The sequence below is a fragment of the Geotrypetes seraphini genome, chromosome 6, assembly GCF_902459505.1.
Source record: "Geotrypetes seraphini chromosome 6, aGeoSer1.1, whole genome shotgun sequence".
NCBI lineage: Eukaryota > Metazoa > Chordata > Amphibia > Gymnophiona > Dermophiidae > Geotrypetes > Geotrypetes seraphini.
This window is the reverse complement of record NC_047089.1, coordinates 201234981-201255442: the sequence shown is the minus strand read 5'-3', so window position 1 is coordinate 201255442 and position 20462 is coordinate 201234981. Positions and strand designations below refer to the sequence as shown.

The 20462-nt window shown below is 37.3% G+C and overlaps 1 protein-coding gene across 5 annotated transcripts in view; it reads right to left on the bottom strand.

Annotated features, from left to right (window-relative positions):
• Positions 1 to 16582: 16582 nt before the first annotated feature.
• BNIP3L (BCL2 interacting protein 3 like) overlaps positions 16583 to 20462 on the bottom strand; it is a 52580-nt gene continuing 48700 nt past the window's right edge. For all 5 annotated transcript variants that reach the window (XM_033949476.1, XM_033949480.1, XM_033949479.1 and 2 more), the window contains exon 7: positions 16583 to 20125. In XM_033949476.1, the coding sequence (XP_033805367.1) occupies positions 20077 to 20125 (49 nt within the window). In that variant the 3' untranslated portion in view covers positions 16583 to 20076. The remainder of the gene's footprint in view (positions 20126 to 20462) is intronic.

Sequence of the window (20462 nt, the reverse complement as noted above, 5' to 3'; positions counted from 1 at the left end):
ATCATTAATTTGTCTTGTTAAATAATACATCTGAAATGCCAGTCTAGTATTATTTGAAGAGTGTCTTTGAGCAACAAATCCAGTTTGATTTATTCCTATTATATGCGGAAGAGCTTTAGCCAATCTTAATGCTAAAATCTTAGCTAATATTTTACCATCTACATTTATTAAAGATATAGGCCTGTAATTTGACACCAATGTTGGATCTTTATTTGGCTTTGGCAAAACAATAGTTAAAGATTCTGCCATAGTGCCTGATATACAACCTTTATTCAGTTGGTCCTGATATAGTTTTAATAAATATGGTAAAAGGGAAATTTGAAATTCTTTATAAAACTCTATTGTAAATCCATCTCCACCTGGAGTGGTCCCAACTCTAAGGGATTTCAATGCCATTTGTAACTCTTTTAATGATATAGGTTTATCTAAACTTCCTTTTATATGATCAGGAACCTTAGGTCCTTCAACTAAACTCAAAAAATCCAACCCATCTTTCTCTTTATCTAAATAAGACTCAGAAGCATACAGTGACTTATAATATTTTAAAAATTGTTTTAATATATTTTCAATTTGAGAATGAGAATTTCCTAATTCATCCTTAATTATGCTTATTTCTTCTTTCTTTTCTTTGCTTTTAAATAATTTGCCAATAATCTTCCAGCCTTATTTGCACTACCATAACACATCGTTTGCTGAGCAAAAATATCTTTCCTTACTAACCCAGAGGAAATTTCATTATATTCACATTTTTTTTAACAATATTTGAAATGTCTCTTGTTCCCATTTATTAACCAATTTTAATTCCAAATTTTTAATTTCTTTTTCCAAATTTGCAAATTGCTTTCTTATCTGTTTCTTTTTATACGCAGAATATGATATAATTTGTCCTCTCATAGTTGCTTTAAAAGCATCCCATAATATTCCAATCGACATTTCCTCTAGATCATTAAGTCTGAAATATTCATTCATTTTTATCTGAAATTCTGTGCAAAATTTAGAATCAGCAAGCAAAGTATTATCAAACCTCCATACAGGTTTGGAATTATCTTGATCTATTAAGTTAACTTCTATCCACACACCACCATGATCAGATATTACTATTGGTTCTATGTCAGCTTTTACAACTTGCTGTACCATCTGATCTGAAACAAAAATATAATCAATTCTTGAAAATGATTGATGAACATGTGAACAAAATGTAAATTCCCGATCATTAAAATGAAGAATACGCCATATATCTTTTAAATTACATGCTTGTACCAAATTATCTAATCCCATTGATTTCATAATTCTACTAGGCTTTTTATCCATTATTGGATCTATAACAGCATTGAAATCCCCAGCCACCACTATATTAGTAGTAGCCAGTGGTAGAGATTTAAAGAATTCACTTTGATTCGAATTAGGGGCATATATATTTAGTAACGCCAATGTAATATTGCCCATGCTCATGTCAACAAGTAACCACCTTCCTTGAGGATCTGCCTTTACCATATTAAATGTTGCTGAACATTTTTTATTAATCAATATTGCTACTCCTGCCTTCTTTTTTATCGCTGGTGCATATAAACATTGTTTTATCCAATTACCTGATAGCTTCATAGACTCTATTCCAGACAAATGTGTCTCTTGCAGAAAACAAATATCTATATTTTGTTGTTTAATATATGCCAGTACCTTTTTCCTTTTTATTGGGTGATTGAGGCTATTTACGTTCAAAGAAAAAATTTTAAAACCCATTTTACAAATAAAATATAATATATAAACATATCTCTCTCAAACATAAAATATACATATTTTCTTTTTCCTTAAACCAGTATATAAATTTCCCCTCCCTCCCATCTTTCCCCATCCCCCCTATTCCCCTCCCCCTCCCTCCCCTCCCCTAATACGACTGAAATCTTTGAAACGCACATATTAACTGAATAAAGAATATAACTCCCCACAGGCAATAACATATTCATTTTTTTCTTTCTCTCTAATTCTTACCAAACAATCAACTCCAAACTCTCCTGCAGTCAATCCATTCTACAATACCCTAAATACCCATATTTACTCTAATCCCATTTTTATAAACTTTTCCCCTCATTCAAACTTTCAAACATTCTTCCATCCTATATCCTTAATATATTTATAAAAGGATATACCCTATATTTCAGATTCCATTTTTTTTATAATTATACCCACCCAAGATTAATACCTTTTTTTTCTTCTCTTTCCAAATCTAACAGAAGTTTCCCATAACGTCAATGTAACATACATCACTCTATCTTATTTTATTAATTTTTAAATTTAACCTATAAATCAAAAGAAGGATCAACCATTTAAATCAAGCAATCTTCTCAGTCTCAAGAACTTTCATTAAGTTCCATTACATTTCCAACTTATTTCAGTCTCTTCTCCATTCTTCTCGACTGTAATACTTGTTCATCTTCATCCTGTTACTTCAGTCTCATTTAGATGTGAATCAACAACCAAATTAAGGATCAAGCCAATTCACTTAAGCGATCCTCATAGTCCCACCACTTCACACCAATTTTTCAGTATATCTTGTATTATCCTATATTCTGATTGTCAATATGTCTGTAATGCATCAATTATGCATCACCCTCTTGTTATCTCAGTCAAACTCAAGATATGATTTATAAATTAAATCAAGATCATTCTATATCCTTTAAACAATTCTCCCACTCTCTCTATTGCACTCCAAGATTCCTTACAATTCCATCTTCTTGCAGCTTACTATTCCATCCATCTCAAATGAAGTACTTATGCATCATCAGCTTTTTATATCAGTCATTCTCAGATGCAAATTATAAATTTAAGAAAGGATCAAGTCTTATCCAACAATCCATCTTTACAGTCACAACACTTTACATCAAGATTTACTATATTTCCATCCTATTATATTTTAAGATTCCACATTTCTCCATTGTAGCATTTTTGTATCCTCAATCTGTTATCTCAGTCTCGCTCAGATATAAATTATAAATTCACATTAAGAATCCATCCAAATCTTATAAATGATCTTTATATTCTCTTCTCTTCATATAAGTTCCACCACATTTTTCCTTTTCACATTTTCTTTTCTTTCATTCTTATTTTCTCCTTAAAGTTCTTCTTTCTTCTTTATCACTTAGATATCCATCACATTTCATATATTTTCCCATATTAATGACAATCCAGCCTTACATTACAGTAATCCTTCCATCTATCCCCTCTTCTGATTCTGCTTGAGATATTGATCCTTTTTCAACCATAACTGCAATCATTTTTCTTGAAAATATTTTCTCCTTTTCTACTTTTTTTTTCTCTTCTTTTTCTTCTTTTATAAATATCTTCAAACTTTCACCACAAAAATATAATCCAAAAATCAAACTCAGTATATATTAATTACAGTATCCATTTACTTTCATGAATCCATAGGCAAATCATATTGATCCAGAAATTCCTTTAATTTGACTACTTCTTCAAAATTATAAGTTTTATTCTCATAAGTTACCCTCATGATAGCAGGTTATATTAATCCAAATCTTGCCCCCAATGCTCTAAGTTTAGGTCTTAAATCCAAAAGCTGTTTTCTTCTGTATGCCGTACCTTTTGCAAAGTCAGGCACTATAAAGATCTTAGAGTCCTGACATTTAAGATCCTTGTTTGCTTTAGCCAGCTTTATAATCTTTACCACCTGTTGATGTCTTAGCAGCTTAAAAATTAGTGGACGGGGACCTTTCTGGCTATTTGATCTTTTCATTGGTATCCGATGTGCTCTTTCTACCTCTAAAGGAAAAGAGCTTTTAAACGGTAAAATCTTTGGGATAAAATTAGGATCATTTTGAATAGATTGAATAGGATCATTTTGTTCAATCCCCTCAGGTATCCCAATCAGACGCAGATTATTTCTTCGTTCACGGTTTGATAAATCTTCAAAGTCTTTTTTTAACGCCTCTATTTCCCTATGATCTTTTTTACACACCAGCGCTTCTGCCTCAGATTTTTCAGCGCGCTTTTCTAACTGTTCAATTTTGAAGTCAACTGCCTGCATTCTATTTGTCAAACTCCCTATTTCCTCCTTCACTTCTTTTATATTTTTAGCATTATCGCTTACTATTTCTTTGATCTTCTGTAGCTCGTTCATCAAATCTCGGTTTTCAATTTCATCTATAGGTAACGGGATCGCTGTCGGGGATACCGAGTCCATTTTTGTTCTTTTTTTACTTCCCGTCCCTGAATTCGTCGGAGTACTTTTACTGGGTTTACCCGAAGCCATTTCTTATTTAAACTCTCTCCTTTCACTCGCTATTCATTAATTTTAACTGCTGAAATCTCAATAAAATTTGCCTGTCACAACGGAGCTAATCCTCTACCCAGCCATTTTCATGCGCTGCGAAGCCACCGGGAGAACAGTTTAGAAAACTGAATAAATAAATTATGTTACATAGGATTATACATATTATATAAAGTTATCAACTGTACAGGTAATATGTGGTAATACATCAAAATAGCACCTAATTATTAACATTGTCTTTATTCCAAGTATCTTGTATTATTAGTCTGAATGTCTTTGAGACCCTGGTAGACAGTCCTTAAATAACCATGTTTTAAAGTTTTTGCAACACAGTATGGGGCTCATAATAATTTAAAAAAAAAGTTCAAAAGTGGCCTAAATCAGTACTTGGATGATCAAAAAGACAGATCGTCCAAGTACTGATAATCAGAGCTTAGGCCTTTACCCTACCTCTGAACGCCTAGAACGAAAAGAGACATTTTTGGAGGAGGGGAAAGGGCGGGAGGTGGGCCGACCTAGACTTAGTCGTTTAATGAGGTTGCCCAATCAGAACTTATACATTTTGACTTAGACCAAGTCAAAACAGATATAAGTTCCGAATAGGGGCTGCTGAACTGATCGAACTGCCACAATCACTCAGTAGCCCCAGCAACCTGCCCCGCCCCTATGCAACGATCGTGGCAGGACAGATGCCTAATCTCTCCTGCAGTGATTGTGATTCCCCCTCCCCGACGCCAGTTACAGAATCCTGCTTTTAGGTGAAGGACTGGCCCCTCCTTCGCCTAAAAGGTCTGGTTTTGGGCGTTTGGGACTTGGACGATTTTTGGGTTGGGAATGTGTTTTAAGGTTAGATGCAGTGGTGGTCTGGGTGATTAAACCAGAATGGCTTATGTCAGTGGTCTCAAACTCAAACCCTTTGCAGGGCCACATTTTGGATTTGTAGGTACTTGGAGGGCCACAGAAAAAATAGTTCATGTCTTATTAAAGAAATGACAATTTTGCATGAGGTAAAACTCTTCATAGTTTATAAATCTTTCCTTTTGGCCAAGTCTTAATAATAATATTGTCATTTATAGCTAAAGAGAGATATGATCAAGAAACTGTTTTATTTTACTTTTGTGATTATGATAAACATACAGAGGGCCTCAAAACAGTACCTGGCGGGCTGCGAGTTTGAGACCACTGGCCTATGTAGAGATAGGCCATTCTCAAAGAAAACCTCATTTTGGATGGTTTTTTTTGAGAATGGACATTTCCCTACTGCTACTTTCAGCGTTTAGAAACTTAGGCCAAAAGGGGACTTAGATGTTTGGTTTTTTTTTTATTATGCCCCTCCACATATACAGTGGTTGTGCATATTTCGATGGGAAGTGAGTTACTCACTTTTGCTATTTTGTAGCTGAAAGATTTGCTGTGATATGTCTTTGCATTTTATATATTTCAGAGTTGGGAATGATAGGGATGAGGTAGTTTATGTTTATGGGATGCTTCTATACCACTATTAATGACTGGGGAGTTACATTAATGAACAGATTGACCTAATAGCTTTGTGAATCTTGGGAAGCTATTGGGAACATTTTGAATGCTAAGCAGCATAGATTGAATTCTGTTTGGACTACGAGGAACGACTTAGGAGACTGGGGTTGTTCTCCCTTGAGAAGAGGAGACTGCGAGGGGATCTGATCGAGACTTTCAAAATACTGAAAGGATTTGACAAAATGGAGCAGGGAAAGCAGTTATTTACAATGTCCAATGTGACATGGACAAGAGGATATAGACTGAAGCTGAGGGGGGACAGATCCAGGACGAATAGCAGGAAATTCTGTTTCACGCAGCGAGTGGTGGACACCTGGAATGCTCTCCCAGAGGAAGTAATTGTAGAATCCACCATTCTAGGATTTAAGGGTAAACTAGATGCACATCTCCTTAAGAGTGGCATAAAGTGATACGGGTAAGGGTAAATTAGATGCACATCTCCCTTGAGAAGCATATAGTAATATGGAGACTAAGACTATGCCAGGGTACACCTGGCGGGGCCTCTGCATGTGCGGATCACCGGACTTGATGGACCCAGGGTCTGATCCTGAGATGGCAATTCTTATGTTCTTATGTTCAGTATAGTTCCATGAGTTGGGTTCCCATAAGGCTACAGAAAAAGGAGGACGGATTGAGACATCTGGGATTTACTTCCATTGACAACAATGGAAGAGGACAGATTGTCTCATCTTCCTTTTTCTGGTCATGAGTAGAAGTGTGACATGGTCAAATCTTGATTTCTAATATGTTTTACTGCAGTGCTTTGTATCAATTGGAGTTTTTTCAATTGTTTCACAGAGATACCTGAGAGCAGTATATTGCAGTAATCTAGTATTCTGAAGTGTTGTTGGAAGAAATAGTCTTACCCTTCTTAATTTTTGTAAAGTAAGGAAGGATTTCTGGATTCAGTGGCATAGTGAGGGTAAGTGGTGCTCCTTCCCTGCCCTCTTCTCTGCTTCCCCCTGCTCCTTCCCACCCCCCCTGCTGCGTATGTGCCCCTTTCCCTTCCCCCTTTCATTTTTTAATTTTCCAGGCGAGAGTAACAGCACAAACTTGTTGCCCACGTCATGTTGGCTATCCCCTGATGTCACTTCCTAGGCGTGGGGCCCAGAAGTGACATCAGAGGCAATACTGACGTGGGCAGCACATTCATAATGCTGCTCGTGCATGAAAAATTAAAGAAGTACGAGGGTAGGGAAGGGGCACACGCGCATGGCAGGGGGGGGTCAGGAAGGAGGAGGGCGGAGAGGAGGATGGGTGCCTGCACCCTTTACAAAAACTGCACCTGGGGCAGACCGCCCCCCTGCCCCCCCCCCCCGCACACACCCCTCCCCCGCTTACTATGCTAGTGTCTGGACTTCAAGTTTAGTGAGCTGTCCAACATGACTCCTAGTACTTTTGAGATTTTCTAATAGTTGAATCTGATGCCTGTTGTCAGATCAATGGAAGTTGGGATTAGGTATGTATGTCATCTGAACCAAAAGTTTTTTTTGTGTGTTATAGGTGGCACTTGCTTTTTTCAGTTGGACTAATAATGCATTTGCCCCACCCCCACCTCTTTTTTTATTTTTACAAAACCATAGCGCAGTTTTTAGCACTGTGGCAAATCCAGGACGAATTCAGGGTTTTCTCCCTTAAATAGCCAGGATTTGCACAAAGTTATGTTTGAAGTTCTGTCCCTGTAAGGCACTCAGATTCTAGAGGCAGGGACATTTTGCTTGCTTCTCAGTATGAGAAAGTGAACACATGGATGCTTTAAAATCCCAAGGAATCACTAAACAAGTGGAAGAACTTAACATAGGTATAACACAGATTAAGGTGGGTTGCACCAGCATTAATTAGTGAATCTTCCTCAGGTGAAATAATTGGGCCATGGGTAAATAACATGCATATAGCACACATTAGTATGCAGCAGGGGTTACCATGCTTTAATAAATCAGACCCTTATGTTTTAAGATTTTCAAATATGCACTTTCCAAACTGTTTCACGCCTGCAAAAGTGCTATCATCAGATTTTAAAGATATGCTGCAATAGCAAAATTCCAGCAATCCCGTACTAGCCTATTTTATTGAGGTGGAGTGGGATAGGAGGGGTGATTTTATTTTCCTTTAAAAAAAGAATTAAAAGATGGATAGTGAAGCATTTTCAAACTGCTACCTTTTTCTAATCATTTTATACTGGTTGTATTTTTGGAAAGTGGACCATCCTGTGTCTCTCCAGTATCCTGCAGCCACAATTCTCCATTAGAAAGGGATTTTTTTTTTAAATCATATTTTTATTGAATACAAGTGTTGTGACAATTCAGTAATAAAAAGGTACAAATCAAATTCAAACGATAAGCCAATCAACAGAGCAAAACATTTTCAACTAACCCCCGTCTAGATACTTAACAAAATTTACTGTTAAGAACCAGAAGCCCAAATGAGGGTTACAGATTCAAGAGATGTCTGTGTGCAGTAGCAGTGTTCCAAAAAGGTTCCCAAGTGATTTTCAGTTGGTTACCCCACAAAGAGTCCACATCAGTCACCATCTGTTTCTCAATTTATAAGAGCTGAATCTTAGCTGTTCTCCAATGTTCCAGAGAGGGAGGATCAACGTCCAGTCAGTGCACCAAGATAACCTTCTTGCCCAATAAAGAGGCTCTTAGAAAGGGATCATTAATATGGCAAGATAGTTTAGCATATAGAGAGACTTTGATGCAGCAAATGCTGACCTCATCTGCACAAGCCTCAAACACTTTAAGATCATAAGTGTTCAAGGCTTATGCAGTTAAGACAGAGCTTACAGGAATGGGACAGGGACATGGGCAAAACTCACGGGGACAAATTTGTTCCCATGCCATTCTTTACATCAGCACAATAAAGAGGGCCTCCAAGAACGGGAAAACATCAAATCTTTAATGTAGGACCTGACATGGGTTGTGTTTTGGCATAATACACAAGTTGAGAGGCGAGAATACCAACTTGTGCTGTGGTTGCCTTATTTAGGGCAGTGGATAGTATCACATCTGAAGTGTTATCACTAACACTAGCTCCTGATAAGAACATAAGAATAGCCTTACTGGGTAAGACCAATGGTTCATCTGGCCCAGTATCCCATCTTCGCGGAGACCAATCCAAGTCACAAGTACCTGGCAAAAACCCAAGTAGCCTCCAGGCATTATGCCAAACCTGACCCATGTCAGGTTCTACATTAAAGATTTGGTGTTTTCCCATTCTTGGAGGCCCTTGGTGTTCCATCAGCTACTGTTACTATTCTGCTCAACTTGTTTCTTCAGGCTATCTGCTGTTTTCAACAGTACCACTCGGGCCTTCAAAATCACTTCTGCTTTATCCATCAAATCAAGCTTTGATTCTCTGATTAAAATCCTCCAGCTTTTGATTCACAGCCACAATCTTGACCTTTATTTCTTCTAGAGCAGCAGTATTAACTGATAGATTTTTAATTTCTCCAAGTTCCTCTAATACTGTACTGTAATGCAAAGGCTAAAAAAAAAGTTTTGCAACATTGGGAAAAAAAAAAAAAAATTACAGAGGACACTCATGAGCTTCTGCAGAAAAAGAAGAATAGCAAAAATTCAAACTGTGCCTACATGCTAACTGCTGAACTAAGTATGTCAGTACTAAAGAGAAAAAGAGCCCCAGGGCTCCTAAAAGCAGCTAAATATACAGTAGACTTCTTTTACTATTGGTTCAGCAATAAAGAATCCAAAGCTTGATCCACTTCCGTCTGAGAAAAGGGGCCCAAAATCAATCCTATAAATCATTTATAGCAGTGCCTCTCAAGCTTTTTTAGCTCAGGCACACTAAATGGAATAAATGTTTTTTTGAGGCCCATTATAATTGAAATGATAAAAATTGCAAAATCAACAAAAATTAAATTTGAGTTATTTATTTAAAGTTCTTTAAGCTCTGTATGGGTAATTGTAATAATGGTGAAGCTAAAGTAGATAGAATTGCCAATCAATGGAATGGATTGTTTATTTTTGTTATTTTTGTTTCAAACTAACTCAAAATGCGGCTCGATAGGCGACAAGCAAATACGCATTTCATCTGCCACCATCTGCAGTTGTTCTCTTTTTTTCAATTTAATTTCTGTCAGAGCTGAAAATCCAAGTTTACAAAGATAAGAAATATCCAAGCAGTAGCAAAGCCTTGATTGCATTCTTGATCAAGTTAGGATAACTACTGCATAAAAAATAAAATTACTTGCCATTAGTTTTCAAGGACCAATCACGTCAAAGAATGATGCTTGTCTGAGTGGTTGTAACCTTATGCACACAGATGCTCATAACATTGACAGACTCTTGCATACATGCTATACATTTCATCTATTACTAGTGTATAATTATGAAGGGAATTTTTAAAAATAAAGTAAAATTCTGGAAATCTCTCATGGCACACCCAGAAACTCTTTGGGGCACACCACTGTGCTTTGGCAAACAGTTTGAGACATTGCTTTATAGGTACAGTATTAAAAGGAACTTAAAGAAATTAAAAAAATAATTTGCTATCAGTTAATACTGCTGTTCTAGAAGAAATAAAGGTCAAGATTGTGGCTGTGAATCAAAAGCTGGAGGATTTTAATCAGAGCATCAAAGCTTGAGGATTTGATGGATAAAGCAGAAATGGCTTTGAAGGCCCAAGTGGTGCAGTTAAAAACAGCAGATAGCCTGAGGAAATGAGTTGAGCAGAATAATAACAGTGGCTGATGGAACTATTTGCATATTCTGGGCTTGCCCGAGGGTTGTAAAGGCAGGATTTGGTAACTTTTTATTGAACAATTTCTCCCAAAGCTGCTTAACATTACTTTTCAGTGCCAATTTGAAGTGGAAATGACCCATTATATCCCTGCCTAGAGGGATCAAGCCAAAACCCTCCCTTGATCTTTAATCCTCTGATACCCAGAATTTGTGGAGATCAAATAGACAGCTTGACAAATCGCCCATTGTTTGAGAAGGCAATAAATTATGGCTAAATGAAGATTTTGCTAACTGAAAAAAGTTCCTAGATTTCAGTGGCTGACTGAAGAAACTGGGAGTTCACTATGACCCTTTCTATCTTGTGGTTTTCAAGATCATTTTGCACAACTGGACCCAATCGTTTTGAAGAATTTGAGGCACTGGAAAAGTTTCTCCCAGATGAAGAGGCAATGAGAGCACATTTCCTTCATTGGTGCAGTTTATCTGATTACTCTTAATGTGAATTGTGGTCAGCATAAATGAAAAGATGAAATGACTCCTCTTGAGCTTTGAGGCTAACCTTTTTTTTGTGCAGGCATGGAGATATTTGTTAATATGTTTCACTTCTGCCTTACCATTCCTGATTCACAAGCCAGAGAGTATGTGGCCTGGCTTTACTATTTTTTTTAGTAGTTATTTATAGGAGTTAAGAAGGCTCACACAGTGAGTTAGGCTCTTCCCTGGCTCTTGCTGATATGCTGGATGTGTAAGTGTATATGGGAAGGCTACACTATTTCTTATTGCTACCCTAATAATCCCATGCTCATGCACCAAGTGGCAGAGGGTTGCCTTCTCTGAGTCACTTTTCAGCTTCATTGAACGGATGGACTTTGGCATGTCAGGCATAAAACTGCTGAGAATAAACATCTAGCAACCATTGTTGGACATATACAAGCTGGTGGTGGCAGCATTATGGTCTGGGGAATGTTTTCTTGGTATGGTATGGGTCCCTTCATATCTCTGGAAGGCACTCTCAACCAATATAGGTCTTTCTCCATCCTTGCCGATCAAGTACACCTGTACATGTTGACGGCCTTTCCTATGGCTGATGGGATCTTTCATCAGGACTACTGGCCACTTAGGCAGCAAAGATAGACAACCAAGTCTCCAACCTATTGACAACAATCCCAGACTACAAGATGTTCAGAAAGGAAATGAAAACTATACTCATCAAGAAATCCCTTAATAAAGCTTAATACCATGATAAAGCTTAACCCCCCTCTTACCATCCCCTCCCTAACCCCAGATCCTACTTTTCCCTCTCTTGGAAACCTTCTCTGATCTAATGTTGTAACCCTTCTTCCATAACTCTTTTTGCAATCCGCTTTGATCCGAAAGGTAATGGCGGAATAGAAATCTGTAATGTAATGTAATGTCATACTGCCAGAATTGTTTGTGAGTGATTCACAAAGCATGACCAAGACTTCCAGCAATTTCACTGGCATCTGAATTCCCCAGACCTTAACCCAATTGAACACATTTGGGATCACCTCAATCGACTTATTAAACTGGATCCACCACCACATACCAGTCAGCAACCATCCAGCATCTTGTTGAATCACTCCCGTGGCGTCTGTGCTGCCAGAGGCGGTTATTCTGGAAATTAGCAGGTGATCATAATAATGTGACTCAATTGTGTATATTCATGAAATGAGAGATCCAGCCAAAGCCTTCACACTTATGCTTTGCCATGAAGCATCAACTCTGCAATAAATGCAATGTCATGTTTTGCTACTATATGAAAATAGAAGCTTTTTATTCTTTCCAAACCAAAGGAAATTGAAAAGAATTTTACAAAAAGGGTCAAGCTGAGGCAAAATAGATGTCCACATATTTTAACAGAATGGGATGAAAAATCAGCATGTGGGAAAAACTGGTTAAGATGATACATCATTCAAAAATGGGCCAGGCCAAAACAAACCAGTCCCCCATCCTTCCCCCTTCAAAAAAAATCACAATGCATTCCTTTTGGAAGAGTTCCAGAGTCTTTATTTGTAAATTTCTGCTGCAGAAACATAGCAGTTAGGGAATTCTTCCTTTCAAAATGTCTCTCCCTTTCTCTCCTCTCCCAAGCAAGCTGTTCCTATTACCAAAAACTGTCACAACTGCCCCACCACCAAAGCAACCTCCCCCTCCCCAAGGCAACATATCTACATACTATGGATTACAAATAATTCCTTGCGATATACTGATCATATGTTATTCATATGTGGCATATACTGTATTTCCTTTGTTGTTATTTCTTACTATGAAGCCAACTAATTATATGTTATGGGCTACAGATGTTTTAGTGGTTGCTATGGATACTGCCAACTAATAGTCAAATGGAGCAAGATCTGATGAGTAGGTTGGATGGTCTATTCACTGAAACCCCAATTGTGTCAAAAGATCCATAATTTTGCCAGTCTTGAGAGCAAGTGCATTTGCAAAAAAAGAGCTCCTTTCCGCAGCTTCCCTCTCCTTTTTCTTTTAATGTCTCCTTTAAATTGCACAAGTTACAGTAGTATTCTGCATTAACTGTTGGACCCTTTGGAAGACAGTCATTACAACACCTTCCTGATCCCAAAACACTGTGGCCATGACCTTTCCTGCTGACTTTTGGGTTTTGAATTTCCTTGGCTTTGGAGAACCTAAGTGCCTCCATTGCATGGACTGTTGTTTTGGCTCAGGATCATAGTGGTGTAACCATGTTTCATTAACAGTAACTAGTCGTTCCAAAATGTTGGCACTAGTTCACTGAAAATGTTGTAAAATCAACTTGGACGTGTCCACGCAACATAATTTCTCATCAGCATTCAAACATTTGGGCACCCACTTGGCTGACAGCTTCTGCATACCCAGCTGCTCGTGGATTATACACCTGTTTCCTGGATATCTGTAGTGTCTCAGCAATTATTTTAGTCAATATTCACCAATATGTCAAAATCGGGTCACAGAATGCTCTAGCTTTTGTCCCTCCAGGCAATATTGTCAGTTCTCTGGAGGTCCCTCAGGTCAGAGATCTTATCAGAGCACCAAACAACAGATCCACCAAAGTTTCTCTGTGAAGCAGTCCAGCTCCGCGGGACTGCATCATTTCCTCCAACAATAGAAAGGGGTCTCAAGGCACTGAAGCCACCGAAAAAGTGAACTTTAAGTGAAAAAATAAGAAAAAGAAGCAGAGCAATTCAAAAGTCTTCTGTAGGGATTGCTTGCAGATTGCAAGTTGGGATTTAATACCTAGTGTATGGAATCTAGAAGGGATGTAACAGAACTTCAGTTCTGACAGCAGCCTCATCAGTCCCACCCTGACTTTGAGGGACTGCTCTGTTACATCCCACTTGTTCAGGAATAGAGTGGGATTGTTCAAGAAGGTAAGATTAAGTTCTTAACTTTGCTAATCTTCTTTCTTGTAAATCCACACTCTGGTCTTGAAGCCCACCTTGGGAGATGCTGATTCACCGATTGTATGCCTCAATAAGTACTGGTAAGTTGTACTTCTGATTCTTTGACCAGCCTTTCCAAGATTATCATCAGTCAATGCTGTACACTATACTCTGGGGATCTTTCATTAATGTGACACACAGTTAGTGCAGGCTATGTCTGCTTGTTTGATTGTTCATGATTGTTATGCAGTTTTATGATACGAGCAGATTAGACTCATACTCCTCCCTTTTCTGTGTCATATACAGATATGACTGTTTGCTTTTATATCAACTAGAAGTCAGAGGGCAGACATGAGGTAAGAGGGGAAGGTCAAAAATATATAAATGAAGATTCCTACAAGAGATCTTGCGAAATGGGATTGACTACCCACTTGTTCAGAAATAGTGTGGATTTACAAAAAAGAAGATTAGCAAAGGTAAGAACCTAATCTTTCCTTCTTGAACAATCCTATTCTAATCCTGAACAAGTGGGACATAACAGTCCCTCAAAGGGACTGTGTGTCTCCTCTCCCGATCACACAAACAATACAGATTGCAACACACACATACAAACACATCCACACTTGCTCTGTATGCCTTTCCCACTTATTCATTAATGTTTAAAAACAAGTTTCCCTAGTAAATATGAATGTTTCTGAAGTGTACAAAAGGAAACTGGCTAATTTCTGCTAAGAATTGTAATGATAATGCTATACCTGCCATCCTGACTCTTTCAAAGGGGTTTACAGAAATATTTCACTTACTTGCAACTGATACGTGTATTATCTACATCACAGAAATAGAACAGATACAGGTTTCAGCTAGAGAGGTGCATGCCTTAAAAAAAAGACTGAGTGCACAAAATCAAATTAATGCATGTAACAAAAAGGTTCAAAACCATATACAAGGCTTAAAAAATATTAAACCAGTCAAGCATCTGCAATTGTGGAGGCTAAGCTTCCTATTCACCAACTGGCATGGACTTTATTGGAAGTTCAATCACATTAGGCCATTAAAATAGAAGAATACCGGGCATCAATCTTCTATATATATAAAATCGTGTGTATGTATGTGCCGCGATCACGCAAAAACGGCTTGACCGATTTGAACGAAACTTGGTATGCAGATCCCTCACTACCTGGGGTGATATGTTCTGGGGGTCTCGCGGCCCACCTGCACACGTGGGCGGAGCTACAAACAGAAAATCAGATTTCACCCATTCAAGTCAATGGAAAAAATGTAAAAAGCTGTGGGACCGATTTGAACGAAACTTGGTATGCAGATCCCTCACTACCTGGGGTGATATGTTCTGGGGGTCTCGCGGCCCACCTGCACACATGGGCGGAGCTACAAACAGAAAATCTGATTTCACCCATTCAAGTCAATGGAAAATATGTAAAAAGCTGTGGGACCGATTTGAACGAAACTTGGTATGCAGATCCCTCACTACCTGGGGTGATATGTTCTGGGGGTCTAGCGGCCCACCTGCACACGTGGGCGGAGCTACAAACAGAAAATCTGATTTCACCCATTCAAGTCAATGGAAAAAATGTAAAAAGCTGTGGGATCTCCAGTTATTTTACTTAGCAACCTTGACCCACCAAAACTTTGCAATGGCACAAGGCTTTGTGTAAAGAGGTTACTGGCCAATGTAATTGAAGCGACTATCTTAACCGGAAAGGGACAAGGCGAAACCGTATTTATCCCGCGGATACCACTTATTCCAACAGATCTTCCTTTTCAGTTTAAGAGATTGCAAATTCCAGTGAGACTTGCATTCTCTATCACAATCAACAAATCACAAGGACAGACTATTACATACTGTGGAGTGGATTTAAGATCCCCCTGTTTTTCCCATGGACAACTCTATGTTGCTTGCTCAAGGGTGGGTTCACCCAAGAATGTATATGTTCTTGCTCCTGGAGGTGAAACTAAAAATGTTGTTTATAATCAAGTTTTGTGTTAGTTGTATTGTATTCATTTTGTCAAATATTTCACTTTATAATTTGAATATTGTACTTTTTATAAAGCTGTAAAAAAATAATTTCATTCACCACTATAAAGTATCTTTATTTGAATCCATTTACAGTGTTATTGCTATAATTAAATACCCGTGCAACGCCGGGGCATCAGCTAGTATTTTATATTGTTGGGCCCCAACTCTGAAATTTATCACCCAAAGGAATGAGAAAGGATTCAAAATTTTAGAGAGTTTATGATTAAAATGTTTCTTTTACCAATGAAAAGGTCATGAAAGTCATAGGAAGTCTATATAGTGATAAAGAGACAATGAGCTCTTTTTATAAAGCCTCACAAGCAATTCCCACACAGCAAATGCGATGGAGCCCATAAGAATTGAATGGGCTTCATCATATTTGCAATGCAGGAATTGTTAGTGCAGCTTTGTAAAAGGAGCCCAAAGATATTAAATGAGAAAATTTTTTTTTGCAGAGTCATGCACTGTAATTTTTATATGTGTTATATATGTGATCAAATGCAATCCACCTACAATGTTTTGTGAAACAAGTTCTTTTTAAATAAATAAAATAAACAATCCTGACTATAAATATCAGGCACATAGAGGAATATACTTCTATTAATTTTTAAGCTTGAAAGTAAAACAGTTTTAGAAGGTTTTAATGGCACAAAATGATTACAGCTACAACTCATACATGTAAACTGCATATGTTACAAGATGCTAACTAAATATCTGTATAATGCATAATCACTTTGGCTCAGTTATAACTCCAACAATGTCAACAAAATGTGTCAAAAAACACTATTCAATTTTATAGTTTTCAATTTTCACTTTCTTAAAAAACATATGTATTGTAAATGGGTCTTTGTGGCAGAAACTTTTCCTCTGTATTTCTATATCTGCACCATTTCTGTACCTTGCTTTCCATCTTATTTACAAGGATTAAGTCAGTTTTCATAATGTATGAAAAAAAAAAGTGTTTATCTTTTGTTTCAAAACTGTACGCAGATATAAAGCTGTTGAAACCTTCTACTACAAAACCTCCAAGCTCCGAAACACAACCCCTTTTCAATTTCAACAGTTTTCAAATGATGGATTAACATTGCTCAATGGTCAGTGGTAACAGGAGATAAGTGACCTGTGTTATTTTCTCACAATAAATAAAAACAATGCATTATTTTAGACAGGCCTACGAACACAATTTCAACTTTGAAATATATTTTGATAAACAACATTTAAATATATGTTGATAAACATTTAAAATTATCTGAAATTATCAAAATGGGAATCTTTTGAGGAAAATAATTCTCCATACTGTAATATTTTGGTAAATTTGTATATGGTTCTTTCAACTTAAGCAAAGATAAAACAATGGCTACCACATATTCATTTCAGAATATTCTGCCAAAGTGGCTACTGTGCTTTGCAGGTAATGTGTCGATATGTTTTTTAAAAACACACAGTACACTTCACCAATTATTTGTCTGTGTCTCCATAGTTCTGGAGAGCTGAAAGTTGGGATTTTCCAATAATAAGGATAACAGCAGCAGGGCCAGAGGCCCTGCTCTCTGGCTCAGATCCAGTCCCAAGACTGCAGAACACTTGAGCATTTCATAACAAGATCTGGAACATGGATCAATCTGTCTCAGTGTGGCTTACTGTGTGGCTTACAGGAAATGTCACTGTACCTTATGTAATAAACATTCCAGTGTCAAAGCAGAAGCTTCACTCCTGTTGCCACTGTAAACCATTTAAAAGCAGAGAATAATGTTGGACTGCACCATCATCCTGCATCATAACCACTATTATACCGATATATTAAAAAAATAGCATTTATATCTTCACAAATTCTTGAAATGCTCAAGTGTACAGCATATGGGTCTATTATTCTAAAGTTCATCACCCATATACCCTTTAATTTGTAAAGAGTGGGTGATTCCTCCCCCACCAATTTCCTCTGAATTGTTTCCATACATGACTGTATTTTTCATTCCTCCCATTAATCAATGCTGAGAAAATTGGCTCCTTTTCTTTATACAGGTCTCTAAATGTTAGGGTGAATGTTAGTGTAAAAGCATCTGTCATTTTTAGAGCATTCTAGAGACAAACTAAAACTAATATTCCTCTCAAAATTAAGTGCTAGAAAGGGAAAATCAAGTGTTTAATTGCAAATAAAGGAAAAGTCTTCACATGATTAGCATGCCCATTCGCTATGTCTAGATTCAGCTTAATGAATAAACTCAGCTCAAAACATATGGTCTTGTTCCTGAGCCTAGCCTGGACGAGAGCCTGAACATTTAGCTTGATGGTCAGTGATATCAGCAAGTATGACCTCTTCCCATAATGGAACAGAATATGACATCACTGTTCTGCTGCTACACCACATGATGGCTATGTACAGTAGTCAGAGAGCTTTAGGACCCACCCTGGTTCAAATTATTGATATGGCAGAAACTTCTGCCTAGCTTGACAAGTCACCTTGCATGTAAGCATGAGAACTCCCCTTTAATTTCTAGAACAATCCTTTACATGGGTAAATACTGCAAGACAATGCAAAGTCCCTGTAGAGGCTTATTATGGATCTGTTCTTGTGCCACTTGCACGTTGGTTTCCATGAGTGAACCATGGAGAACTGGGGGGAAGGGGTTATAATAAAGAAAAGCTTTTGGAATGGTTTCTTTCAGCTTCATTAATACATTAGATCAGTTTCAGAAAGGCACATCTGATATATGCAGAAGCTTTACAGGAAGGCACTTCTACTAATTGGCCAACCTGCTTACAATTTCTGAGAAGCACAGCTTTAACATTTTCCAAAAGGTCATCTAAATGCACAGCTGGTTTAACATGTAGGATTACTTATTTAAAACAAGCTACCTGCCAGGTCTCTAAACAACAATATCTAAGTATATATGAAGCAAAACACCTTCAGAATTATGCTACATTTTCTGAAATTTAGGGTAAGTATATTTGCTGCTTAATATATTTGATACTAAATGTTCACATTTTTAAAACAAGAAATTACTCATGAAAAATGCTTAATTTTCCTTGCAAGATGAATACTCAACATTACCAGTGAGAATTCTATCCTTTTCAAGTAATGTCACGGACTAACCCACAAACAGAGAACATGGAGGAAAAGCACACAGTAAACAAAAAGGAAAAGAAACAGCATATCTTAGAAGACTTGATTTCAGAATAATGTCAGCCATGCATTTCTACAGGACTACAAAAACAGCTTCAGTATTTTAGTCAAAACACATGTGTTCACAAATTGAAGTTCTGCAATAGAGTTGCCTCATGAATTTCAAAGTAAAATTAGAAAATCTTTAACATTGTTTTTAAAAATAAAACATTACAGTCAAATATTTTCTTAAATAATATGGAAATATGAGGGTCAAACACATTTTCCTTTCAATTGTTCAGAACTTTTAGTTTCTTTCGGATAAAATTACAATTGGCTCAGGGATTAAAAGTTGTAAATTCAATATTATTTCAATTTCTCAGATTTAAAGCTTTGTGCCATTTTCATTTTCTGTAAAAGGCTCTGGGAATTGTTAGGTTAAAGCAGTATTATATACCACATTCTATACTGAACTGCCCAAAAGCCAGTCTCAAACAGCTTATTGCAACAGATTAGTCTTTCTTTTTCAACTATATTTATAATATGAGGTAATTTTAGTAAACAATCATTCTTAAATTGAATTCTGCTATGTTTCAGGTTATTTCTTTTTAAGATACGGATAGCTGTGGTCAAATACTCAACATTTACACTACAGCTGGTGGGTCAGTTTTAGTTATGTTATGAAGGAAACAACATGGCTGATAAATTTTGTTTGCTGGTGGCATCTGAATAGCAAGAATAGAAAGAAGCCCTTGCACACTGATAAGACAACTGTAAACTCTGCTAGGCAACTCTGAAGTGTCAGACTAACTGAAAAGATGAGGCAGGGTACTGGAAAAACTCCCCACTACAACCAGCTTCCATCAAAAGTGGCCACACAGAATTACTGAATGTAAATGTATATTTTAAAAATGGGGAGGACAGATCATGCTTAAGAGGGCGTCGAGTTCAAATGCACGAAAGTGATGGTAACTAGGTTACAGGCTGTTGGTATGTGCAGGCTCTCACACTCAATAAGTACTGGCTGAAGACGTGGTCAATCTTTTCCCAATGTAGATGCTGAAAGAAAAGAAAACCAGAAGAACATGAAATGGTTGTGTTCTCCAAGGCTTCTGTTTATTTTCACATTGTAACGAGTAAATATTTTCACACCATAGGGTAAATAGCATTGCAATGTAAAGCATACAAAATACTCATTACTATGGAAAATTCCATAACATGGCTTACCTCAAACTGCATTATAGCTAGAAAAAGAACCCCGGCCAAAAGCTAGGGTTATTTTACCATCTTGGAAGCATCAAGTCATGAAGCTGTAAAGCACAGTTACTTACCGTAACAAGTGTCATCCAGGGACAGCAGGCAGCTATTCTCAACATATGAGTGACGTCATCCATGA